This window comes from Gopherus evgoodei, chromosome 23 (genome assembly GCF_007399415.2).
Source record: "Gopherus evgoodei ecotype Sinaloan lineage chromosome 23, rGopEvg1_v1.p, whole genome shotgun sequence".
Classification (NCBI taxonomy): Eukaryota; Metazoa; Chordata; order Testudines; family Testudinidae; genus Gopherus; species Gopherus evgoodei.
Window position 1 is genome coordinate 12,791,289 of NC_044344.1, and position 25,853 is coordinate 12,817,141.

A 25,853-nucleotide genomic window follows, 5' to 3' on the forward strand; every position below is an offset into this window, starting at 1 on the left:
ACACTGACACCAGGTTCTGGGCGCTCAGACGCCAGGTTCTGGTATCGCCTGCACTGGCCCATTTAAATCCAAAGCTCTGCAGCTGAGGTTGCAGCCAGAGGGATTTCCCAGAGTGCCTGCTTTCCCCTTGTTGCCATGGCAGCATATGGAAGGAGATTCCATTGACGTCTGCTCCCCATTCAGTCATTAGCTTCCCCCTCCCCCACGCTCCCTCAGTCCCTGGAGTGTCTCCCCTCCCCTAGCCTTGCCTCAGTTTCCCCAGCCCCATGCCGTCCCTGCAGGATGGGCAGGCTGTGCCTACCAGGGCTGCTGGGGTGACAGCCCCTGTGGGGTCTATGAGGCCCTCAAGCGCCAGTGAGTGAGGTAATGGTGTGGGGCTGTGAGGGGCCTCCCCTCGAGCTGCCAGGTCTGTGCCGGATCCCGGCCAGCAGTGGTCCCTTCCCCACTCCATCCCCTGCTCTCACCCCCCTTGCACGCTGAGGCCGATAACCCAGCCGCCGGGCAGCACAGAAGGGCTGAAATCCTATCCCTGCCACCCTGCCGCTGGCCCAGCCCGAGCAAACCGGCCCCTCCAGCCTCAGAAGTCATCAGTTAATGATCCCTGGTGTCAGTGTGGAGCCAAGGGGCTGAAACACAGCGGCCTGGCCTGGAGATGCCTCCTCTGGCTCGGGAGATGGACTCTGTCCCTGGGACTTGCCCTTCTGGGTGTGGATAACAGCCTTTGGTGCTGGGACTCCAGTCCTTGGGCGGGGCATCTCCCATCAGATTGGTGCTGAGACCCTGAGCAGTAGGTGGCCAGTGCACTGGCGCTACCCACCCATCCATGGGGAGCTCTCCCCCTCCCGCCACACACACAGGAAACCAAGGAGGGGGCTGTGGCCCAGGCTGGAGCTGGAAAAGCCACTGGCGACCTTCCTGCTCTCTTGTTCCCTATGCAGGAGCCTCTGCCTCACCTGATCCAGCGCATGCCTGCTCCCCGCCCTGCTCAGGGGTGCACAGAGCCAGGTGAGTGGCGCATGCAAGCCCCGCTCCCCATGACACAGTGGCCTTTAAGTTGCGTTGGGGTCATTGAGCCGAGGAGCCGGTGGGAAGCAGATCTACAGAAGCTGCTTCTCCCCCTCATGTCCATTCTATGGGCTTCCCTCAAGGTAGGTTTGCCTGCCCGGCATGCCCAGCCCTCTGCCTGTGCTGAGAGCTAGCTCCCTTCTCACCTGGTGTTGGATCCACAGGATCCATGCTACGCCCCAGCTTTGGAACCAGCTCTGGGAGGAACCCTGCAGTGTGCCAGACCCCACGGATCTCATCCTTCCTTAGGTGGAGCACGTGACCTCACCACCTCCTGAGCCTGGTCCTCTGGGGGTCACCGTGGGCACTGCTCAGCCAATCCCACTGCCATGGGCTCTGGTTAGGGACTTGCCCCTCAGCAGGGATTGATGCACCTCCCCAGGTATTCCCAGTGATGCTCACCAGAACAGGCGGGGTGGTTAGTCAGTAGGAACCCAGCATGGGGAGCCCTTAGGGAAGCCCAGAGAACTGCAGATTAAAGCATTGTCCAGCCCAGAGCACTGCCAAGCTGTAGCGACCTCCATTTGCAGGCTTTGTCTCTCTGACTTCTTCCTTAGTCAGTTCCCAGGGGAGAGGACCCCCAAGTGCCTTGCAGAGCCCCCACCTCCGAGCCCTTTGTTCTGGAGCAGGGGTCTTTGCTCCGCTTCGCGGCTGAGAGGCAGGAAAAGCCCCCTCCCTCTGGCTGTAGGTTGCTGAATGTCAGTGTCATGGTGAGTGGATTTTCCGTGGTCGTCTTGGATTTTCCAATGATATGGGTCTGCCTTGGCCAGTCCTTTTTAAGGACCGGTCAGTCCGCTCAAAGCAAACCCCTGCCCCCTCAGGCCAGGCACACATAGGGGTCATACAAAGTATTGCAAAAAGTTCTCACATCATCACACCTGGTCATTTCCACCATGGCGCTTCCTCTAGCCACCCCTGCCCAGCAGCAGCCCTGGCTCTGCCTCCCACTGGACCCCTTGTGCCCGGCTGGAGGATCCAGCCCTGGGACCGTCTGCCTTGGCCTTGCCTGCCAGCCCCATCATCACCCCCTGACCCTGCTGTGTTCTGCCCCTAGGTTGCCTGTTTGCAGCCCTGAGACACCAGGGCCCAGACACCCTGCCCAGACTGCGGAGGAGGCGGCAGGTAGGGACACTGCTCAGCCAGCCAGCTGGGGGGGGGAGAAACCGAGTGCTCAGGGGTGGGCTGGGGAGCTGACCACTTGGGGTGGGCCAGGGTGGGGGGAGCAGAGCGCTCAGGCTGGTTGGGGGAGGGGAGCTGAGCATCCAGCAGTGGGGAGAAGGGGAGCTGAGCCCTCAGAGGTGGGGTGAAGGGGAACTGAGGGATCAGGGGCCTGGGGAGGAGGAGCAGAGGGCTGGGGGGCTGGGAGAGGGGACCAGAGGGCTCAGGGGCCGGGGGAGGGGGAACAGAGGGCTCAGGGGCTGGGGGAGAGGGGAGCAGAGGGCTCAGGGGCCATGTGGGAGGGGGAGAAGAGGGCTGGGGGGCTGGGGGAGGGGAGCTGAGGGCTATGGGATGGAGGGACGGGTGCTGAGCTTTCCAGGGCCAGCTGTGCAGGGCCCAGGCTGGCCAGGAACCAAAGGCTGTTCAGTCCCAGCGAGAGGCTGGCTGGGCCGGTGGCCTGGGGCAAGAGTCTCCAGAGGGGCCCTGGGGCCCTGTCTGTGTCCAGCAGCCCAGCAGGTTCCCTTGGTCCCGCGCTCTCTCTCACATCTCTCTCTGCGCTCCCCAGGTGCGGCGAGCCCAGCACACCGTGCACAGCGAGACCAAGTACATCGAGCTGGTGGTGGTCAACGACCATCATCTGGTGAGTGCGGGGCCCGGGGCCCCACGCCCCTGCAGAGAAGGGACAGCCCGGCCCTGGGGCCAGCCAGGGTCTCGGCTGTGCTCAGGGCCAGCGGCAGGCTGAACACAACAGACTACGCAGGGCACAGCACCTGCCTATCCCAGCCCCGGCGCTGTGGGGAACGGGGCAGGAGCGCTGGCTGTGGGGGGAGCTCCCACATACTTCAGCCCTGGCCTCTCTACGCAGGGGGTGCTGTGGGGGACGGGGCAGGAGCGCTGGCTGTGGGGGGAGCTCCCACATACTTCAGCCCTGGCCTCTCTCAGCAGGGGGTGCTGTGGGGGACGGGGCAGGAGCGCTGGCTGTGGGGGGAGCTCCCACATACTTCAGCCCTGGCCTCTCCCAGCATGGGGCACTGTGGCAGGTGGGGTGAGAGCCACCCTCCATTGCTCTCCTGTGTGTGTTCTTTTCCAGTTCGAACAGATGCGCCGATCTGGGATCCTCACCAGCAACTTTGCCAAGTCCGTGGTGAACCTGGCGGACATGGTGAGTGCTGGCTGTGCGGGCACGTCTGGCTCGCTGCCTCTCTCGCTGCCGGCTGACCTGCTTGGATGGGTGTGTGCAGGGGGAGAGGGATGGGGGGGATGTGGGCCCCTTCCCTGCTGAGATAGCAGGAGTGCCTGGGGAGGGAAATGCACTGCTCTCATGTCACAGGAGCCTGGGGAGGTTGCAAAGGCTGCTGGGATGGTAATGGCCTGTCCCCTTCCTCTGCCACTGCAGCTATACAAGGAGCAGCTGAACACGCGCATCGTGCTGGTGGCCATGGAAACGTGGGCCTCTGAGGACAAGATCCACGTGGGGGAGGATTCGCTGCAGACGCTGAGCGAGTTCATGAGATACCGGACGGAGGCGCTGCCGGAGCAGAGCGATGCTGTCCACCTCTTCTCGTGAGAGTTGGGACGGCCATGCGGCCTCCTCACCACCCCCACAGCCAGCACTCCTGCCCCGCTTCCCACAGCGACCCCTGCTGGGAGAAGCCAGGACTGGCGTAGCCGAGAGCTCCCCCACAGCTGGTGCTCCTGCCCCGCTCCCCACAGCGACCCCTGCTGGGAGAAGCCAGGACTGGAGTAGCCGAGAGCTCCCCCACAGCCAATGCCCCTACCCTGCTCCCGCAGCACCCCCTGCTGGGAGAGGCTCATGTTGAGAATACTCATAGTACTTTGCGATTTTAACTCTGATTAACTAATCCTCACAGTCCTCCATGAGGTAGGGCAGGGTCATCATCCCCATTTTATAGATGGGGAAACTGAGGAAATGCAATAGCTCTCATCTATCTGGATTCCAGTAAAGCATTTGATGTAGTTCCACATGGGAAATTATTGGTTAATTTGGAGAAGATGGAGGTTAATATGAGTATTGAAAGGTGAATAAGGAACTCGTTAAAGGGGCGATTAGAGCAGGTCATACTGAAAGGTGAACTGTCAGGCTGGAGGGAGGTTACAAATGGAGTTTCTCCAGGATTGGTCCTGGGACCAAACTTACTTAACATTTTCAATGACCTTGGCACAAAAAGTGGAGTGTGCTAATGAAATTTGCAGATGCCAGGAAGTTGGGAGGAGGACTGGAGTATCCTACAAGAAGATTTGAATGACTTTTTGTCACAGAGTTACCGGGCGATGCTTTGGAACAGCTCCCCACAAAGCCAGTCAGGACTTTGGGGAGCCGCCTCTCCCTTGGAGCAGACTTGTTTAGGGCAAGAAGCTCACACAGCTTCACCTCCTGGGTCTCTCCTTGGAGCATTCAGCATCCTCTGCCCCGCCTTGCAATTCCCACAGTGAGCCCACCCAGGCGGGGTCCTGGGGAAGCCACAGGGTTCTGCACCCCCACTTTGCAGTCAGACGTGACTCTCAGCCAGCCTGTAAAACAGAGGTTTATTCGATGACAGGAACAGGGTCTAAAACAGAGCTTGTAGGTACCACGAACCGGACCCCTCGGCCGGGTCCATTCTGGGGGGCAGTGAGCCAGACCCCCCACGTCTGCCCTCCACCAACTCCAGACTAACCACCCCTCCAGCCCCTCCTCTCTGCTCAGCTCCTTTCCCAGGCCAGGAGGTCACCTGATCCAACACCTTCAGCTGGCACCTTTGCAGGGGAGGGGCCCAGGCCATCAGTTGCTAGGAGACAGAGTGTCAGGCATTTAGGTGCACTGGCCCTTGCTCTGCCAGATACTTAAGAACTGCCTAGGGGACGCTGAGGCACCAACACAGCATTCAGAGAAAACACCAAGAACATTCCCAGTTCGTCACACTTTTGAAAACTGGAGTAATAGAAATGGGATAAAATTGAATAGTGCAGAGTACAGAGTCATGCATTTAGGGACTAAACAACAAAAACTTCTGCCATAAGTGAGGGACTTCTCAGTTGGAAGTGACGAAGGAGGAGAAAGACCTAGTGTATTGGTTGATCACAGGCAGACTATGAGCCGCCAGTTTGATGCGGCTGTGAAAAAGGCCAATGTGATCCTAGGATGCATCAGGCAAGGTATTTCCAGTAGCGACAAGGAAGTTTTATTGCCATTATACAAGGAATTGGTGAGACCACATCTGGAACACCGTGTGCAAGTCTGGTCTCCTATGTTTAAAAAAGATGAATTCAGACTGGGACAGGAGCAGAGAAGGGCTGCTAAGATGATCCGAGGAATGGAAAACCTACCTTAGCAGAGGAGACTCAGAGCACTTGGCTTGGTTAGCCTAACCAGACAAAGACTGAGGGGAGATCTGATTGCTCTCTAAAAATACATCAGAGGGATAAATACCAGGGAGGGAGAGGAGTTATTTAAGTTAAGAGCCAATGTGGACACAAGAACAAGTGGCTATAAACTGCCCATTAACAAGCTTAGGTTTGAAACTAGATGAAGGTTCCTAACCATCAGAGGAGTGAAGTTCGGGGCAGCCTCCCAAGGGGAGTATAGAATCATAGATTATCAGGGTTGGAAGGGACCTCAGAAGGTTCTAGTCCAACCCCCTGCTCAAAGCAGGACCAATCCCCAAATGGCACCCTTGAGGATTGAGCTTACAACCTTGGGTTTAGGGGGCCAATGCTCAAACCACTGAGCTCTCCCTCCCCCAGTGGGGGCAAAATCCTAACTGGCTTCAAGACTGAGCTTGACAAGTATATGGAGGGGCTGGGATGATGAAACTGCCGACAGTGGCATACAGCCCACGTGCACCTGTTATTAGCAAATATCTCCAATGACTGGTGAGGGGACACTAACTAGCTGGGAAGGGCTCTGAGGTACTACAGCGAATTCTTTCCCAGGTGTCTGGCTGGTGGGTCTCGCCCACATGCTCAGGGTCTAACTGATCACCATATCGGGCTGGGAAGGAATTTTCCCCCAGGTCAGATTGGCAGAGACACTGGGGGATTTTCACCTTCCTCTGCAGCATGGGGCACAGGTCACTTGCTGGTTTGAAATAGAGTAAATGGTGGGTTCTCTGTAACCTTGACATCTGTAAACCATGATTTGAGGACTTCAGTAACTCAGCCAGAGGTTAGGGGTCTGTTACTGGAGGGGGTGGGTGAGGTTCTGTGGCCTGTGATGTGCAGGAGGGCAGACTAGATGATCATGATGGTCCCTTCTGGCCTTAAGTGTATGGGTCTATGAGACATGGAGGGGAAAGCCTGAAGCTGTTAGTCAGCAGCAGAACCAGGAAGAGAACCCAGGACTTCTGGCTCCCAGGCCAGTCTTTCAACAGGAGAGTCGTGTGGTCTTTCCATTCCCTCCTCTGTGGAAGGTTCCTTTCACAAGACCAGCCAGGGCTGAACCCTTGGGTGCTAGTGACACTAAGAGCCCTGCAGCTGGGCTGCCACCACTCACCTCCTCTCTCCTTCTTCCCTTGCAGCGGAAGGACGTTCCAGAGCAGCCGCAGCGGGAGTGCCTACGTGGGAGGGATCTGCTCGCTCACCCGGGGCGGGGGTGTCAATGAGGTGGGTGGGGAAGAAAGTCCTGCCTGTTCTGCTCAGAGGAGCCCAGGGTCTTGAAGGGAACATGGTCCTCTCCATGCAGCTTTGACCCTCAGCCAAACACAGCCTCCTCCTTGGAGATAGGAGGTGTGGGGAGCTGTGGAGGGTGTTGGGATACAGAGCTGGACACTGAGGGGCTGTGGGACTGCACTGGGAGGCCACAGGACTGTGGAACAGGATTCTGGAAGGCTGTGGGATCTGCAGGGGCAGGATTCTGGGAGGTTGTGGGACTGCAGGATCCAGGGGTTCGGGTATGGGATGGTGGGGCAGGATTCTGGGAGGTTGTGGGATCTGGGGGGCAGGATTCTGGGATGTTGTGGGGCTGCAGGATTTGGGGGGAGTATGGGATTGTGGGGCAGGGTTCTGGGAGGTTGTGAGGCTGCAGGATCTAGGGGGGGTATGGGATTGTTGGGCAGGGTTCTGGGAGGTTGTGGAGCAGCAGGATCTGGGGTGGGGTGGGGTATGGGATTGTGGGCAATCGGGGGAATCGGCCTAAAGCCAGCCCTGTGTGAGGGGCTGGTGGGAGCTCAGGGAGCCCAGGGGGAAGAGCGCACAGACGGGGGCTGCTGGCATCTCTCCCCTCCCAGCCACTCTGATGGCTTTGCCGTTCCCTCGCCGCCCCAGCAGTACGGGAACGTCGGCGCCATGGCTGTAACTCTGGCTCAGACCCTCGGGCAGAACGTCGGCATGATGTGGAACAAGCAGCGGCGCGCCGCAGGTAAGGCGCCAAGCGTGCAGAGGGCTGGATGTTTGGCCCTGACACCGGCACGGGGTGCCAAGAACAGCCAGCCCTGCCGTGCAGTTGGGGTGTGTGCAAGGGCACAGGCCGCCGCTGGCCCACAAGGGCCTGGCCTGTGCGAAGCAGGGCACAGCTAGGCCAGTCCATGGATGGGAACCCTAGGTGCTGCAGGGAGAGTGGTGCACTGGGGGGTGCCCTTCTGAGCCACTGCTGACCCTACTTTCCTAGCTTGGGGCTAGGGGTGCTGGTACCTCCCTCAGGTGTGACCTCAGCTCAGCTCCTGGCTGTGTCAGGTGGCAAAGCACTGGAATGGGTTCCCTAGGGAGCAGGTGGAATCTCCTTCCTTAGAGGTTTTTAAGGTCAGGCTTGACAAAGCCCTGGCTGGGATGGTTTAGATGGGGTTGGTCCTGCTTTGAGCAGGGGATTGGACTAGAACCCCCTGAGGTCCCTTCCAGCTCTGATAGTCTATGAATCTATGTGTGGTCAGCTCAAGATCCCTTGGGCTGGGCGTTGGGGTGTTAACCCGTTTCAAACATCATGGCAGCCCTGGGTGCCTGGTAAGTGCCATGGGGCAGAGAGCCCTGCGGAGACAGAGGCTGGAGTGTCAGGACAGGTGGAGTGTGTGGGCGCAGGTTGGCTGCGTGTGTGCGGTGGGCTGGGGAGGGGTGGGTGACTGACTGGGGGAAAGCAGGCTGTGCTGGGGCGGGTGGCTGGGGTGATGGGGCCAAGCAGGTGTTTGCAGAGTCAGATGGCAGGGGCAGGGAGAAGTGCCCACTACTCTTTCCAAGGTGCACAGCACCTCAGGAACAGGCTGTGGAGTTGGGGGTGGGATTGCCCCATTTCCAGCCTGCACAGTCTGAGGGGCTCTGAGGCCGGGGCACCAGGCCAGTGGGGCCTGGTGGGGGGAGATTGTGCTTAGGATGGGTCAGCGTCCCAGTCCGAGCAGCAGACTAGCAAATCCTGGCTTTGGGGACTTAGGAAGCCGATTTGGGGCTGCATCCTGGAATGACAGAAGGGGGTGACGTGTCCCCATTGCTGGGGCAGCTGAGCCCGCTGCTTTGCAACCCACTGAGGTACGGCCTGGGGAGCGCCGGGGGGAGGCTCTTTCCAGATGCCTCTGGTGGAGTTACCGGGCGGGCTCAGGGTCTGTGCCTTTGGCCCCATGACGGCGAGGGCTGGGCCTTCATGCGCTGTCCTGTCTCTCCGCAGGGGACTGCCGGTGTCCAGATTCCTGGCTGGGATGCATCATGGAAGACACGGGGTGAGCTCCCTTCTGGATTCAGTGAGCGGGGGCGAGGGGGGGCTTGGCGTCCTGGGAATCTGAGCCAAGGAGGCAGTGGGTGAGAGCACTAGCCGCTCATGTGCCAAGGGACCACCTGTCCATCAGCATGCACAGCAGCTCTGATTGGCCCCTGGAGCCGATGGATGTGCTGGTAAAACATATGGGTGGCACAAGCTATTTCTGAGCCCTGGGCAGGGCATTTGCTGATCACCGGCTGTTGCCATGAAGGGCCCCCCGATATGTGGTACATGAAGGGCACCTCTGCTGGCAGGGGGCACGCAAAGGGCAGTGCCCCAGAGTACACTGTGCATTGCACCTCCTCCTGCCGTCCGGGAGTAGGTCACTCTTGGAGCACAGAGAGACACTTGGCTTGGCTGGTACGGCAGGGGCCGCCTGCTTTGCTAGCTAATCTCGCTGGTGACGCCTGTGTTGCTGTGCAGAGCGGCTCCTGGCCAGCACGGCTCCTAGGCTGGCCTGCTGGCGAGGTTAACAGCAGCCACATGTTAAATTCGCCTGTTCTGTGCTCAGAGAGCCTCCTCCCAGCCTACAGTCAGCCCTGGGCTAGTGTGTAACACTCGCTACCCGCTGCTGAGGGACCGAGCTAAGACCACAGCAGCCAGGATGTGGGCAGTCCAGCCTGACCCCATGGGAGCCTCAGCAGAGGGACTGGCCTGCAGCCCCCAGCACTACAGGACTGGGAATGACTCTAGACATCGCTAGAGAGTTGAATGCTCAGCTGGTGCGTGTCTCATGTTGAGCTGGGCAGGATGCAGTGTGTAGGAAATAGACTGTGGGGAGGGCACATGGCCCTGGCTGGCTGGGGGGCGGGGAAGCGTAGCACATTGCACTGACCATGGCAGTGATAACTGCTGGCTCCTCCCCCCAGGTATTACCTCCCGCGCAAGTTCTCCCGCTGCAGCATCGAGGAGTACAGTCAGTTCCTGCAGGAGGGTGGGGGCAGCTGCCTCTTTAACAAACCCTTAAAGGTAACGCAGCCCCCCCACACTCCAGCCAGGCCTGTGGGCTGGACTCCTGCCTGCCCGGGCAGCACTGCTCCGCCATGGCCCGGGCAGCACAGTCCCGAGAGCTGCTCCCCTTCGTTGGGTGGGGGGGATGTGGGCTCCCTCCCAGCTCCTGGGCCACAAGTGTCCACACCACAGCAGAACACAAGCCCCTGGCCAGCTGGCTGAGCAGACAGACCCAGGTCTGAAAGGGCCCCAGGAGCGGGGTCGCTGTAGGATAGGGTGGGTGTCTGGGCAAGTGCTACTGAGGCTCCAGAAGCTCCAGCTTGCAGGGTAGGGGCACCCGATTGCTCCTGAGCTGGAAGACTGCCAAGCCCCCAGCAGATAGGGAGCTGGAGTGGAGAGTTCCCCCTTCCTGTCATGTGGGCCAGGGTGGGATCCAGACCCTGCTGCCATTTCCTCAGGCAGTGAAGGAGCCAGATGCTTGTCTCCCAGACAGCATTTCCCGTGGCTGCAGACCCTTACCGCTAAAGGGCTCTGAGCTCCCAGGGACAAGCCCAGCCGAGCTTCCCAGCACAGGAGAGGCAGCTCCAGGAAGGCCTTGGAAACACCCCAGCTGCTTGGCTCCCTCCTGCCCGTCCAGATGGGGAGCCCTGGGCACGCCCATCTCCCCCGTGTCTGTGCAGTGTTCGGCCCCAGCGCCGGGGTGCTCGATAGCTTGGCCCATGCCCACACCAGGGCAGAGAGGGAGTGAAAGTTGCAGGACCCATCTCCCCCTCTCTCTCCTTTCCTGCAGCTGCTGGACCCCCCTGAGTGCGGCAATGGCTTTGTGCAGGCCGGAGAGGAATGCGACTGCGGCTCGCTTGTGGTGAGGGGCTGCACAGGAGGGGCGGTGCCTGTTTGCAGTTCCCCCAGTCTGCCTGTGAGCCACTGGGGTGGAGGACATCAGGGGAGGAGCACAGTTGTGGGATGGGCACACTGGGGGCTGGGCACCTGCCCCCCACCCTGATCAGAGACCAGGTGTTGTAATGTGGGGCTGAGGGAGAGGTGGGGAGAGGCCTGGGCTGCTGGGGCTCTTACTTACACTCTAGGGCCTGCCCCCACCCCCCACAGTTCAGCAGGAGCGAAGACACACATCACAGGCGAAGGAGGGTTCCCTGAGTCTGGCCCTGCTCAGGCACTGGGGAGGCAGGGCTGGGGCGGGTCAGAGTGTGGGTGCTGGGCCTCGGGGAGGACACGGGGGGGGGCATTCAGGAGCAGGCATTGCTGGCTGCTTGGAGCATTGCAGCCTTAACCCCGCAGCCCACAAGCAAGAGGACGTGGTGTCTCACACTGACCCCCGCTGCCGAGGCATTCGCTCCTAGGCGCAGGCATCATGGGCATCTGCTTGTGTCTCTCCTTGGCAGGAGTGTGCAAAGGGCGGCGGCAACTGCTGCAAGAAATGCACCCTGACGCATGATGCCATGTGCAGCGACGGGCTCTGCTGCAAAGGCTGCAAGGTGAGGCTGTGAGAGGCCCTGCACTGGGCCTGCCAGCGGCTACTGCAGACTGCGGGCACTAGGGGGCGATGTAGTCACAAGCACCTGGGCAGGGCCCTTCCAGCAGAGGGCAGCACCCTCCAGGGGCAGGACAGGTTATTAATGAACCATTCATGTGCCAGAGGTACCAACCCAAGGCCAGTGCCTGCCCTGGTCCTCCCTTGCAGAGCACAGAGCCTGGGATCCTGGTTCCGCTGCAGGGCGGGGGGGACAGAGCCAGCCAACGGGCCCCTCCCTGCACAGGGAGTGAGTCGCCAAAGCCCCCCTGGAGGCAGAGCACTCAGGAGCCCGGACCCAGGTCACAGCACCCCGAGGGGCTGAGCACATGCCCTGGCCGGGACATGGTGAGGGTGCTGCCGCCAGCCTGGAGGGGGGAGTTCTGCCTTGGGGACTCAGCAATGCCGATGCTGGCTCCTCTGCTGCCCCCGTCAGTCATGGCCTTCGCTCCCATCTCTTTCAGTACGAGCGGCGGGGCACACCGTGTCGGGAAGCCGTCAATGAGTGTGACATCCCGGAGAGCTGCACAGGGGACTCCAGCCAGGTGAGGGAGCTGGGGGCAGGGGTGGGAGCTCAGTCAGGGCGCCTGCCTGGCAGCTCTGCAGTGGCGTTGGAGCAAACTGCCACCAGCACGTAGGCTGTGCTGCACCCGGCCCTGCCCCAGGCGGCACTGCTCCCAGCTGGCCAGTGCCAGAGCCCCAGTCCTGGCCCTGATGCAGCCCAGGGGGTGCCTGCTGGGCGGAGCGGGGGCAGGGACCCGGCCTGGGGGGGAGTGGTGGGGTGTGCTGTGGTGTGGGGGGCAGAGCTGGGATGGCGGCAGGGCACTGGCAGAGCTGTGTGCGAGGAGGGCCCATGGAGTCGCCCTGTCTTTCTCTGCAGTGCCCGCCCAACCTGCACAAGCTGGATGGCTACTTCTGTGACCACGAGCAGGTAACAGCCCTGCAGAGCGTAGGCATGCCCTGCTTGCCCACACACCCTCACGAGCTGACTGGCTCACCTGTGCCCGCTCCCCTGGACATGCTGATTGGCACAGCCCTGCACCAACTTCCCCGACAGCCTGGTTGGCACAGCCCCACATCCTTGTGTCTACTCCCCTGGCAGGCTGGTTGTCACAGCCCCACAGCCCCATGCCCACTCCCCGGACAGGCTGGTTGGCACGGCCCCACGCCCACTCCCCGGACAGGCTGGTTGGCACGGCCCCACGCCCACTCCCTGGAGAGGCTGGTTGGAATGGCTTCACATCTCCATGCCCACTTCCCAGACTGGTTGGCATGGCCCCACGCCCACTCCCTGGAGATGCTGGTTGGCACAGCCCCACACCCCCATGCCCACTCCCCGGACAGGCTGGTTGGCACGGCCCCACGCCCACTCCCTGGAGAGGCTGGTTGGAATGGCCTCACATCTCCATGCCCACTTCCCAGACTGGTTGGCAGGCCCCATGCCCACTCCCTGGAGATGCTGGTTGGCACAGCCCCACACCCCCATGCCCACTCCCCGGACAGGCTGGTTGGCATGGCCCCGCACCCCCATGCCCACTCCCCAGACAGGCTGGTTGGAACAGCCCCAGCCCCCCATTCCCACTCCCCTGACAGGCTGGTTGGCACGGCCCCACACCCCCATGCCCACTCCCCAGGCAGGCTGGTTGGCATGGCCCCAGACCCCCTTGCCCATTCCCCTGACAGGCTGGTTGGCACGGCCCCACACCCCCTTGCCCATTCCCCTGACAGGCTGGTTGGCACGGCCCCACACCCCCTTGCCCACTCCCCGGACAGGCTGGTTGGCACGGCCCCGCACCCCCATGCCCACTCCCCGGACAGGCTGGTTGGCATGGCCCCGCACCCCCATGCCCACTCCCCAGACAGGCTGGTTGGCACGGCCCCAGCCCCCCATTCCCATTCCCCTGACAGGCTGGTTGGCACGGCCCCAGACCCCCATGCCCATTCCCCTGACAGGCTGGTTGGCACGGCCCCAGACCCCCAGGTCCGCTCCCCCGGACTGGCAGACGTGTCTGCTCCCACAGACAGACTGCCTGACACTGCTGCTTGTGCACACACACTAGCACACCTGCTCCATTAAACAGGCTCCCAGTGACTCCCATACCCTGCCGCACGCCCTGAGGCAGCCGGCTGGCCGGCCAGGGACACTGCTGCTCCAGTGAGCTCTTTCATGGCTGCCTCATGCTGTCTGGCTGCAGTCCCCATGCCGAGGCTTGGGAGCATGTCAACACACGTGTGCCCACCTGCAGGTGTCGCTGTGTGAAATCGGCTCTCTCTGCTCCACAGGGCCGGTGCTATGGGGGCAGGTGCAAAACCAGGGACAGACAGTGCAATGCACTCTGGGGGCGTGGTAAGTGCCTGGCTGAGCTCTCCAGCTGGCCTGGGGGCGCACAGTGAGATGAGGGAGCGCGTGCACAGGGCAGGGGTGCAGAGCAGGCTGGAGGCTGAACACCAGCGACCAAGGGCTCCGGGACCCCATTGGCGAGACCCACAGAGCGATAAGTGCAGCGCTGCGCAGTGCGAAGTGGCAGCTCTGGGGTCTGAGATCCTGTGAGCCAATCTCTGCCATGGGCGCTCAGGGTGCACTGCCCTGGCAACATCACTGCCGCGTCTCTCCCAGAGCAGCCCTCTAATCCTGCCGACAGCCACCGACAGACTACGGGCTCGCCCTGTGTGCCTGTGTCACTCCTTGCCTGCTGGCCTCGGTACCCAGATTTCAGCAGAGTCACTTCTAGGTCATCGCGCCGTCAGTGAGAGCAGATTCGGGCCCTTTGCTTACTCTCAGGCAAAACCACATCAAACCCCAATTCGCTCCCAGCGCTTTCACACTGCAGATCCCCCTGTGGCTGCGTTTCTCCTCGGCCAGCAGACATGCAGCTTGGGAGCCCTCAGTTAATGGGAACCTGCCAAAGGAAACATCATGGCCCCCATCCTCCTCTGGCTTTCCTCCTCTCACTGTCAGCGCATCAAACAGGACCTGGCACCAGCAGGACGGGTGGCACAGGGTGGAGGGCAGTGGAGAACGTGGCCCAGATATTTGCAATAAACCACGATGGATGTTAAGGGTCTAGGCCCGTTGAGATGAGTGAGGCCGGACATCCCTGTGAGTTAGTTCTCTTCTTGCCCCCCGATTCCCCCATGGACCCCAACAGGACTGGCTGTCCTCCCATTCCCACCAGTCGGTCCATTGCCGCCCATGCAGCGACACACCAGTGTAAGGCCCAGGGGGACCCTGCCTGGCTGATCAGTGGTCCAGTGCTCTGCGTATCACCCGTCGTCCTCATGGCTAGTCCCTCTCCCAGTGCCTCCCAGCCCTGCCCCACTCCGCAGAAACCCCGGTGCCACTGGAGTGTGTGGGAAGGAAACGGCCCTGCCGGCCGCACCCCTAACACTGGAGCTGAGCCCCCCCCCCCCCCCCCCCCCCGTGGCCCTCGAGGGCTGTCCCCTTGTTCCTTCTCAGCCACGGGGCTCTGTGAATGCAGCTATTGTGGCACCAGCTGTGATGCTGTGGGCAGTAACTGGGCTCCAGCCCAGGGCTGAAGGAAGGCGCCTTGGGTAGTTCTGGGGTCTGGGACTCCTGGGTTCTGTTCGTGGCTCTGGCACTGACTCAGCTAACGCTCCCTGCCCCACCGCTAAGGGACATGTTTGTAAAGCAGGAGCGTGACGGCCGGGTCCCCCCACGTGACCCCACACGGACACGCCTGGCCCATGTGTTCCCGGCTGGGCTCTGCCAGGCCTGGCCTGTGTGCCAGAGCACACGCCTCTGCTTCCACACCACCCAGCCTGTGGCACAGGGGGAGGGCAGGGCCATGTCTGCAGGTAACCCCCGCCCCCCTTGCTCCCCTCCCACCACAGCTGCTGCCGACAGGTTCTGCTACGAGAAGCTGAATGTGGAAGGGACCGAGAGAGGGAGCTGCGGGCGCAAGGGCCCAGCCTGGGTGCAGTGCAGCAAGCAGTAAGTGCTGGGGCCCACTCTGCTGGGTGAGATGTGGGCATCGCAGCATCCTCTGTCCATGCCAGCTGCTGCCCGCAGCCCCAGTGCACACGCCCCTGCATTGGCCTTCTTCCACCTCCTCCCATCCCTCTCCATGCACCTGCTCTGGGCCACGGGGGGAGGGTCTTACCCCCACCCCCAGGGAACACCACCCCCTGTCCTGCCACCAGGCCCAGCCCCTGTAAACAGACTGCAAGGCCTGCGAGGGCAGCGGGGGGTGGCCACGCGGTAATTGGCAGCTGTCAAACCAGTTGTAGTGCTGGCACTCCTTGTCTTGACACACTCTCCCCTCCCACAACTGGGCTGAGCTGGACTGGGCTGGGGCTGGGGCTGGGGCTGGGGCTGGGTTGGGGCGGGAGTGGGTACCCTGGGCCCACCCCTCTGCCCTCTGTGTCCGCCTTGCAGAGACGTCCTGTGCGGCTACCTGCTGTGCACCAACATCACGGGCGTGCCGCGGCTGGGCGAGCTCAGCGGGGAGATCACCACTATGACCTTCTACCACCAGAACAGATACGTCGACTGCAGGTGGGTGGGGCTGCCCTGGGCCAGTGCCAGCTGCCTGACTTGGCTTAGGGCATTCTGGGCCTGGCCAGCTCCCCAGCACCGGGGGCCCAGTGAGACGAGGGAGTGGGGCATTATTGGGGAGCATCTCATCACTGCTCCGGGGCAGGTGTCCCAACAGGGAGCCACTGACGCAGGGCTGGACACGGTGAGATCGCCTCAATTGCCCTCTCCTGGCTCAGCGCATCCCACATGACCCAAATTCCAAGTGACCCCTCATGCTGGCATTATCTCACATGGCATTATCTCAGCGCACTGTGGGATGGGGGAAGGGAAGCAACTGAGTGGGCTTTGGGAGAACCCCATTGTAGGCTGGCCCCAGAGCCTAGCGTTCCCCCGCAGTTCTCTGACCCACATCCTGGGCTCCCTGTGCTGCTTGGCCTCCTGGCTCTGGGCACTACCAGCTCCCGGTCGCAGGTGCAGACTCTGGAAGCAGGGCCTCAGTCGTCCAGAGCCCCAGTCCCTTCGATACGTCCCCGAGGGCCCTGGTTCTGGGAGCCCTGGGGTCTTAATTACGCCCTTCAGAGAGAGTGTGTGGAGAGCGAGGAGACGGCCTAGGGTATGTGCACGCTACAGCCACCCCGCTCAACTGCAGAAGCTTCCTACGGCACTGGTGGGGGTTCTTCCATCACTGTCGTTAATCCACCTCCCCAGAAACGGAAACATCCTGTTGGCGACCTCTGCTCATTGGACATGTATAACAGGCTCCTAACCACAGACAATTCTGTCACGGAGTCCCCGGGCGATGCTCTGGAACTGCTCCCCACAAAGCCAGCAAGGACTTTGGGGAGCCTCCTGTCCCCTGGAGCAGACTGTCTGCAGGGCAAGAAGCTCGCACGGCTTCACCTCCTGGGTCTGACCTTGGAGCATTCAGCATCCTGTGCCCCTCCGTGCACTTCCCACAGCGAGCCCGTGCAGGTGGGGGCCTGGGGAAGCCACAGGGCCCTGCACCCCCCACTTCGCAGTCAGACGTGACTCTTAGCCAGCCAGTAACACAGGTTTATTAGATGACAGGAACATGATCTAAAACAGAGCTTGTAGGTACCCTCACTCCCCATCCCCAGCCAGCTCCAAAATGAAACCCCCTCCAGCCCCTCCTTTCTGGCCTTTGTCTCTTTCCCAGGCCAGGAGGTCACCTGATCTCTTTGTTCACCTTTGGCCATCCCCTTGCACGAGGGAGAGGGCCCCGGCCTTTAATTGCCAAGAGACAGAGTGTCGGCCATTTATGCACTCTGGAGACTTAAGAAATGCATAGGGGAAATAGGCACCCACACAGTATTCAGAGGAAACATTAAGAACAGTCCAACTTCGTCACAACTTCCCCTCACAGCTCGCTGGAAACCGGCAATGGCCTCAGCGCAGCGCACGGGCCTGGGCCCATCCGTGAAGCAGGGTTTGGCCAGCGTCTGTGGGCAGGCCGCTCTTCTTGCATGGCAGTTGGGCCTTTTACGAACGTGTTAGGCTGGGGAGGTCCGGGTGTCACTCCTGTTTCTGCTGCGGTGTGGAGAGCTGTGTAGAGGCAGTCCCTTGGTGGCATCAGGCAGTGCTGATGGCCCTGCCAAGCTCTGCAATAGCTACACTGCAGAGGCTCCGATCCTCCCAGGTGCATGATGGGGTTCATGATTGACACAGATGCGTTCCCAGCCTGCACCCCCATTGGGCCACAGGCAAAGAGCTGGGGCCTTGCGGTGTGTTAGTCACACCCTGGGGCACGGAGCATGTCACCTGCCCCCTTCCTCAGCTGCTCTTCCCCTCCCCAGAGGTGGGCATGTCGAGCTGGTGGATGGCTCGGATCTGAGCTACGTGGAGGACGGCACGCCCTGCGGCCCCGGCATGCTGTGTCTTGACCACAAATGCCTTCCCGCAGCAGCCTTCAATTTCAGCGCCTGCCCTAGCAGCTGGGACGGGATGATCTGCTTTGATCATGGGGTGAGTCCTTGCTGGGGGCTGGGACGTGCCAGGCCGCCCTCTGCGCACAGGGAGAAGCTCTGCGGGGCAGAAGGCCTCAGCATGGGAGCGCAGAGGTGGCACCTTGCCCAGGGGTACCCAGCGTCTCCCACCTTCACTGCCCCCAGTACCTGATTTCCACCCCGCCGCGCCGCGAGCAGCTGGTCTCCTTCCTGTGCTGAGCCCTGGCCTCTGGCCCCCCCCTCTCCTGCACTCAGAGGTGCATGCATGTCACTGCCTGAGGGGGGCGCTGGCTCCTGGAACCGCCCCATGGCAGTGGATGAGACTGATTGGATGGCTATCATGGGGCAGGGTGGGACCCCTGGTGGGAGGTGTCCCCGTCCCAGGGTGCCAGGAGCCTGGGCTGTGGAAGAGACTGCAGCCCCACTGCTCTAATGATCAGGGCTCTCAGGCTGTGGGGTGTTCCCTGGGGAGTCCCAGCTTTGAGGAGCAGAGCGGCCGAAGGCCAGAGCATCCCCATCGCAACCCCAGGGAGGCTCCGTGGCCCGGGCGAGCACAGGGCCTGGCCAGGGATGGAATCGACTCCCTGCGGCGCTCACCCGCCTCCCGTTCCTTTGCCTCAGGTCTGTAGCAACGAGGGCAAGTGCATCTGCCACGCTGACTGGACGGGGAAGGACTGCAGTGTCTACGACCGCATCCCGGAGCCCAAGCCCACCGGCGAAACCGAGAGATACAAGGGTCCGTGTCCCCCATCTGCCAGGCCGCTCGGTGGTTCCCAGCCGCTGCCAGCCCCCGCCTCCCTGCATGGGCCAGGCGGTGTGATCCCAGACGCGGAGCCCTGCCCAGAACCTTGGGCCCCCTCCTGTGGGTCGAGGCTGGGGCTGCTCTGTCTCCGGAGCTCCCTAGCTCCAGCCCACCCAGCTCTCCCTGCAGATTCAAATTCCTGTCTCTCTCACTCCGCTCCACCCACCCGGTCTGTCGGGCGGTCTGCGGGGTCCCAGCTAGAGGGGCACCGCCACAGGAGAGCCTAGGGTTGAGGTTTGCCCACGAGCTATTGCTGGGGTCCCGGAGGAGTGCGAAGGCCCCACTGCAGAGCCCGCAGTGCCCTGGCGTGGGCTTACAAAGGGTGTGGACCAGGCAGCCGGGAGAGCACCCTCTGCTGACAGAAGCTACCTGGTGGAATCCCTCTGCCCTACCGGCTGCAGGGAGCCAGGGTGGCGTGGACAGGCCGAGGAACAGCAGAGCCGGGCTCTACTCAGGGTGTCCCCGTGAGTGGCCGGGCATCAGGTCTCTGGATGGGATTGGGGGGATCTGTTTGCTGAGCCCTCAGGGTGGGGGTGGGACCCTGTGGTGCCCGTTCCCCATGGTCCTTGTGAGGGTGGCCCCTGGCATTGCAGAGAAGCTGATCTCGTGCCAGGCTCGCTGTCAGGAGAGCAGAGCTGGGGGGTGCATGGCCCATCATGGCACCCCTCGCTCCTGGCTCAGCGTCCACAGGGGGCGAAGCTACGGCAGAGTCTGAGCCGTGCCCTGCCTGCCCCTTGCCGCTCCCCAAGCCAGTGCCCATGCCCTGCACCTGACCTGTGCTCTCCTCCCCTCTCCCTGTCGCAGGTCCCAGCGGCACCAACATCATTATCGGCTCCATTGCTGGCGCTGTGCTGGTGGCGGCCATTGTCCTGGGAGGAACTGGCTGGGGATTTAAGTAAGCGAACGCCGCGTGCCTCTTCCTGATTGCATCCTTCTGCCATGCCGGGGCTGGGCACCGGGCCACAGACCCTGTCCTGCTCAGAGGCTGCGGGAGGGAGGCATTTGCTAGGCCAGCACTCCATGGACTTGGCCAGTCTGACCCAGTCCTGCTGCTAGATCTCCTTCCTGCCCTTGCCCTGGCCCTGGCCCTGGTCCTGTGCTGGAGGGAGGGGACTGGGCATGAGGGGAGCACACCACACTGCTACTCCCCAGCCCTGTCCCCTGGGAATTGCCCCCTAGCTGGGCTCAGGAAGGGGAGTGAGGTACCGCAGGGCTTTCCCCAGCCTGACTGCAGGCTCTGGGGGCACTCCGCTCTCACGCCACAATGCATGTCACGATGGGGGTTTGCCCGGGGCCTGCCAGCAAGGAGGCAGCGGGTGAAGGCTCTGGGCAAGGGGCAGCAGACTTGGGGGCAGAAGGAGCAGAATGGAGCTGGGAGGGGGGCAGGAGGGAGACAGGCAGAAATAACCCATGGAAGAGCTTGCCCCCTGCACACATACACAACATCCCCGGTGTGGGGCAGGGAGCTCTGGGGTGGGGGGCGCCCCCGTGGCCGTGCCCCTGCGGCCCAAGCAGGGTGGCATCCAGCCTGCGGGCAGTGGCAGTTGCACGTGTAGGGGGAGCCCCACTGGGTGGTGCCCACGTGGCCAGACTGGTGTGCTCCGCCTTGCCCCGCGTGGAGAGGTGGTGAGACCCCGGGCCCTGAACCCACACACCAGCTATCGGCAACAGGCCCCCTGGCCTGGCAGCAGCGAGAGGCATGGGGCCAGGAGGCCCCTGCCCAGGGGCTGTGACAGGGAGCTGCTCCCTGGGCGAGCCAGCCCTGACTGAGGACGCTGCAGGGACCAGATCTTGGCATGGGCTTGCTCTGGCGCTGGGCAGCCTTGGGCCCAGCCCCTGGGGCCCTGCAGGCCAGGCTGCCACCACCCCGGCTATTGCTATGTGGCTGCCGCACTCCTGGTATGTGTTCTGCTGAGCACGGCTGACAGTCCCAACCCTGCTTCTGCAGTATTCGGCCCCTGTCCTGTGCTTGGGGGGGGGGGGGAGGTCTGTGCCCGGGGGCGCCGCAGGGTGGGAGCAGCCGGTGTCCAGGCTCGGTGCTCTGGCGGCGCCAGCGCTGGGCTGAGTGAGCGCACGGCTTTCCGGAGGGCGGGTGCGCTCAGGAGAAAGGCTCCTGGGGCTGGAGAACGTGCCATGGCCCATGAGCCAAGGCTGCAATGCCCCCTCCCTGGGAAAACCTGCCCCGCATTTCCCTCTCCACGCCAAGCCCCTGCACTGGCCCTGCTCCCCAAGGGCATGTTCATGCCCCGTCCCACACTGGTGTGGGCCAGAGCTGCACCCAAAATACTTGGCAGAAGGGGATGGGGAGCTAAGAGCCCTGTACAGGGCTCCAAGCAGGGTCTGATGGGCACCCACTGGCAGGGGGCAGCCTCTCCGCCCTGGTGGGTCGCACTGCTTGTAGGGGTGAGATTTTCCCTAGCGCCAGGGCCAGACTTTGCAGCCGTCAGCACCCCTCAAAGTGGCTAGCCCAAGCCCAGCGCACCATGCCAGGCCTGCAAAGCCCTGGGGCTGGCTCCTGGCAGGGGCCCTGGCACTCAGCCACATGTCACCCAGAGCAGGGCCCTAGCAGGGCCCTGGCAAGGTCAGGGCAGAGCCGGGCAGGATCAGACACACACAGCAAGGCTGCCCCCAGAGGCCTCGCTAACCGCCCCCCTCTCTGTGTCCTCTCTCCTCACCTCGCCAGGAACATCCGGAGAGGAAGGTACGACCCGGCTCAGCCGGGGCTGGGATAGCCCCCACCACTCATCTGTCACCCATCACCATCCCATCCCCTCCCTTCGCTCTCCCCCGGCTGCTGGGACACTACCGTCGCCTCCTGCTGGTTGCTGTGCCTGCCTGCCTGGAACCTGTTGCACGGGCCATGACCATCACTCCTACTCCTCCATGGGGCTGTGTCCCCCTCCCTGGGCGCAGGCCTGGGGCTCTATGGGGCCAGCGGGAGGGTGATGGCAGGAGAGCCCCTCCATTGCCAGTGTGTCCTGAGCGCTCGGGCTGGGCCAGGCTGGAGAGGCAGAGAGTGCGGGTGCAGGCAGCAGAGGTTGGGCCATCCTGCCCGGCCCCTTGCTGCCAGCAGCACCGGACCCCTGTGCAGGGAGGGATCCTGCTGGGGGCACCCTGCCCAGGGGGCCAGGCCTGGCTGGACCCCGCACTAGCAGTGGCTCCAGCGGTCAGCCAGCTCCCTGCCCCAAGCCGATGCTCTCCCTCCGTCAGCTCCCCTGACGCTGCACCCCATTCACACGGCAAGGTGCCCGCATTTGCAGGGAGCAGAGCAGCCTGCTCCCTGGGCACCCCAGGGCCAGGACTGGGTGGGGTGGATGCGGGATCGTGCCCCCGCTGTGAACCTCCCGCCACATGTCACTGTCTGTATGTCCATCTCGTCGCCCCCTGGACCATGCCTGTCTTTGTGCCTGCGTCACTCACCATCCCTGGGAAGCTTGCTGCTGAGGGGCAGCCTGCCCACCCCAGAGCACTGCCACATCCGTGGGGAGGAGGTGGGCGAAGCAGGGTCACTAGCCTAGAGGCCTGAGCTATCCTATGCTAGGTGTCCCCGATGGCTGCTGTTCCCCAGGCTAGCGGCATCAGAGCACCTCAGACATGCGTGGATGGCCCAGGGCAGGGCCAGGCCACTGCCTCAACGCATGTGTGCTCTAGCTGGGCTTGGGCCTGGCCATGGCCCACGGAGCCGCTGACTCGAGGTGGCCAGTTCAAACCCCACCCTGGCCAGTTCGCAGCAGGTTCCTGTTCTGGACCCACGCCAGAGGCAGAGCCTGGGGCCCGTCAGGCACTCCAGGGGCTAGGCAGTGGAGACAGTGTGCAGGTTGGGAGGGTGCTGGCTGCACCCCCCCACCAGACGGCTGTTTGCCCCCAGAGTGGCAGAGCCTAGGCCTGCAGTGGTGGGGCCAGGCGTATTCCAGCCAGTGTGGGGGCGAGAGCACAGCACCTGCCCAGCCCCCCAGTTCCGCCCCCTCCCCGTAGCTGGTGCATTGCTCCGGCAGGTGGGCCCTAGACATCCCCCCCGCTGTAGTGTTCAGACAAGTCTTGGGGTTCCCAGGTGAAGCCCAAGCACCCCAGGCCTCGGTAGGTGTCCTGGGGTGCAGAGCAGCATTAAGGCAGCCGGGCCCTGTGTGACTCCATTGGTTTTGGACTAACCAGCCCCTGAGGCTTTGCCTGCACTGCCTTTTGGACTGTGCCAGGGTCACTCTCATCTCCCACACGCCAGTGCCAGCGCTAACGTGCCCCTCGCTTCTGTGTTGCAGGTCGGGAGGGGTCTAGCCCCACCACCCCCTCCTGTCGGCTCTCTGCCTGCCCTTCCAAAGGGGAGGGGAGAAGTCACCTAAAAACCAAACCAGCCACCAAATAATGATGCGACGAGGGGGTGAACAATCAGTGACGTCTTCCGCTGCTGCCCGGCACCTGGCATGGCCCTGGCTGCACCTGGCGGGGCCGGGAGGGGGCCCGATGGCACAGACTCTGCGTGGACCCCACAGCCTTGTTTGCAGCTGGCCAAGGGCACTATCTCCTCGACGGGCCAGCTGCCGCCCATCCCTGCCTGAATGTAGCTTCCACTCCCACTGCACTGTACTACCACCAAGGAATGTACCCGCTCACAGCCCACAGACCACGGCACGCCACCCACCTGCTGCCCGCGGGCGGACACGCTCACGTTCCTGTTGCACGGGGTCTGGGCGGCACAGCTAACAGCGGGCAACGGAGCGCAGGGGACAGGCGAGGAGCCGGCTGGAATGGAGGCAGAGCCACCTCGTGACCTAGGGGCTGCCTGGGCTCCCATCATTCGCGTGGCCTGGCCTCAGCCCTCAGCACATCTCCAGCGTGACCCATTGCCGGCACCAGTTGCTGGGGAGCTTGGTGCCCTGCCGTGCCGATGGGGCTGGGATTTTGCCAGGGATATTTTTTAATGTAAAGCAACACAATGAATGTAGCTGGGGGGCAGCATGGAGCTGGGTGATTGCTGGGGGGTGGCAGGGAGAGGGTTTAGACATTGGTCTCGCATCGCCCGCTCACCCCACCCAACAGCTGCAAACAAGTGGGGAGGCGAAGGTACGCCTGTGCCTGGCCTCCAGCTCAAACCTGCCCAGCCCCAACTCAGGAGTCTGCTCCCATGGGAGCCCAGCACCGCCCTCCCACTCCCAGGAATGGGGACCAAGCCCACAGGCAAACCAAACCCAAACTGCCATGGAGCGTCCAGGTGGGGCGGTCACGGCGTGAATGGCACAGTGTCTGTGCTGGTAAGCGCCAAAGCTACTCTCGCACCAACACACATTGGGCCAATACCAGCGAGCCCCTCCCCAACCTTGTCTCTCTAACTCCTGGGCCCGATGCAGCTACACCACTGCCGACAAACTGCCACGGGAAGCTCACGGCACCCGCCACAGCCAGCCCTGCACCGCTGGGTTCTCTGACCAGCAGCTGGCATGTCCACCACTACACCCCACCCTCTCTCAGGCTCTTATGCCCAACTGCGAGTCAGGACTCCTGGGTTCTCAGGCACTGACTCACTATGCAGCCTCAGGCAAATCACTTCCCCTTCGTGTGCCTCAGTTTCCCCATCTGACGCATAGGTGTGATGCTGCTGAGCTGCCAGGAGGGACTGTGCTGGCTCTGCCTGTCACTGCCAAGGGCCGCCTCTCCTCACCGAGAAGAGGCTGTTTCATTAGAGTCATTCCTCTGAGCCCAAGCGCCCCCGGCTTCTGGGCAGGGAGCTGTGAGGCTGGAGGCCCAGCCAGGCTCCCCACCCCACGCACTGCAGGCACAGCTCTTTCCATGCCAGGGATGGCCTGTGCGGGCTGGGCCCTGGCACTGCAGGCTGTGGGGCTAGCAGAGAAGCAGGCCTGGGGAGGGACATCAGCCAGGGATGCGCTTCTGCTGCTTGGGCAGGGAATCTGCTTGCTCCCTTTGGGAGAAAATGCCAGACAGCGAATTGCCTCCTGAGCAGGTCCATGGCCAGCCAACACCTTCACAGGGCCCCTAGGGCCTCAGACCCCTTGGAGACAGTTACCCACCCTTTCCAGCTGCTGCACCACTGCTCCGGCAGCAGGAGAACTGGCCCAGCAGGGCCACTGGGCAGCCCTGCAAAGTTCCTCGCCCTCACTGGCCCCGGAACGTGGCTTATTTGGCTTGGCAAGTGGCTATGGTGGGGTTTCCAGCCCTGGCCCCAGGGTGTGGCTGGTGGCTTTGGGTAGAGTAACCAGATAACACCCGAGGAGGGCTGTGACCCTGTCACGGAGTCACCGGGCGATGCTCTGGAACTGCTCCCCACCAAGCCAGTCAGGACTTTGGGGAGCCTCCTCTCCCTTGGAGCAGACTTGTTCAGGGCAAGAAGCTCACACGTCTTCATCTCCTGGGTCTGACCTTGGAGCATTCAGCATCCTCTGCCCCTCCGTGCGCTTCCCACAGCGAGTCCGTGCAGGTGGGGGCCTGGGGAAGCCACAGGGTCCTGCACCCCCACTTTGCAGTCAGACGTGACTCTCAGCCAGCCAGTAACACAGAGGTTTATTCGATGACAGGAACAGGGTCTAAAACAGAGCTTGTAGGTACCGTGAACCAGGCCCCTCGGCCGGGTCCATTCTGGGGGGCAGTGAGCCAGACTCCCACGTCTGCACTTCACTTCTTGTCCCCAGCCAGCTCCAGACTAACCACCCCCTCCAGCCCCTCCTCTCTGCTCAGTTCCTTTCCCGGGCCAGGAGGTCACCTGATCTCTTTGTCTCCAACACCTTCAGTTGGCACCTTTGCAGAGGAGGGGCCCAGGCCATCAGTTGCTAGGAGACAGAGTGCCAGGCATTTAGGTGCACTGGCCCTTTGTTCTGCAGCAATCACACACCCTTATTCCACCACCTAGATATTAAGAACTGCCTAGGGGACACTGAGGCACCAACACAGTATTCAGAGAAAACATTAAGAACATTCCCAGTTTGTCACAGACCCCATGCAGCAGGGCTGAGCAAAGTTCTCCATTCCCCAGAGTCCTGGCCAGTGGCCTCACCTTCTGTGTAAGGGTTTGAGCAGCCTCTCCTGGCCCCCAGCGGCCAAGCTCTGCCGCAGGAGGGGCCTTTGCCCGAGTGGACGAGCAAGGGGCTCACACAGTGACAGCCGGGGCTGCAGCATGGGGCCAGATGCTGCCAACTACTGATGGCGCTTTGGCCTGGTGCAGCCTGGCCCTAGGAAAATCCAGGTCTTCTCCCAGTTGGACAAGA

General features: G+C 62.4%; 1 protein-coding gene across 3 annotated transcripts in view; it reads left to right on the top strand.

Moving 5' to 3' along the window:
• The window catches only part of ADAM11 (ADAM metallopeptidase domain 11), a 50,644-nt gene extending 25,696 nt beyond the window's left edge, over positions 1-24,948 (top strand). For 2 of the 3 annotated variants that reach the window (XM_030541638.1, XM_030541640.1), the window contains exons 7-27: positions 939-1,005; positions 2,120-2,187; positions 2,789-2,863; positions 3,314-3,385; positions 3,620-3,786; positions 6,741-6,825; positions 7,489-7,579; positions 8,810-8,861; positions 9,769-9,868; positions 10,641-10,712; positions 11,251-11,343; positions 11,843-11,923; positions 12,259-12,309; positions 13,662-13,725; positions 15,231-15,330; positions 15,775-15,894; positions 17,691-17,859; positions 18,462-18,576; positions 19,447-19,537; positions 21,326-21,343; positions 22,899-24,948. In XM_030541638.1, the coding sequence (XP_030397498.1) occupies positions 939-1,005; positions 2,120-2,187; positions 2,789-2,863; positions 3,314-3,385; positions 3,620-3,786; positions 6,741-6,825; positions 7,489-7,579; positions 8,810-8,861; positions 9,769-9,868; positions 10,641-10,712; positions 11,251-11,343; positions 11,843-11,923; positions 12,259-12,309; positions 13,662-13,725; positions 15,231-15,330; positions 15,775-15,894; positions 17,691-17,859; positions 18,462-18,576; positions 19,447-19,537; positions 21,326-21,343; positions 22,899-22,914 (1,767 nt within the window). In that variant the 3' untranslated portion in view covers positions 22,915-24,948. The remainder of the gene's footprint in view (positions 1-938; positions 1,006-2,119; positions 2,188-2,788; positions 2,864-3,313; positions 3,386-3,619; positions 3,787-6,740; positions 6,826-7,488; positions 7,580-8,809; positions 8,862-9,768; positions 9,869-10,640; positions 10,713-11,250; positions 11,344-11,842; positions 11,924-12,258; positions 12,310-13,661; positions 13,726-15,230; positions 15,331-15,774; positions 15,895-17,690; positions 17,860-18,461; positions 18,577-19,446; positions 19,538-21,325; positions 21,344-22,898) is intronic. The other variant, XM_030541639.1, reaches the window with a different exon arrangement.
• Positions 24,949-25,853: the final 905 nt, after the last annotated feature.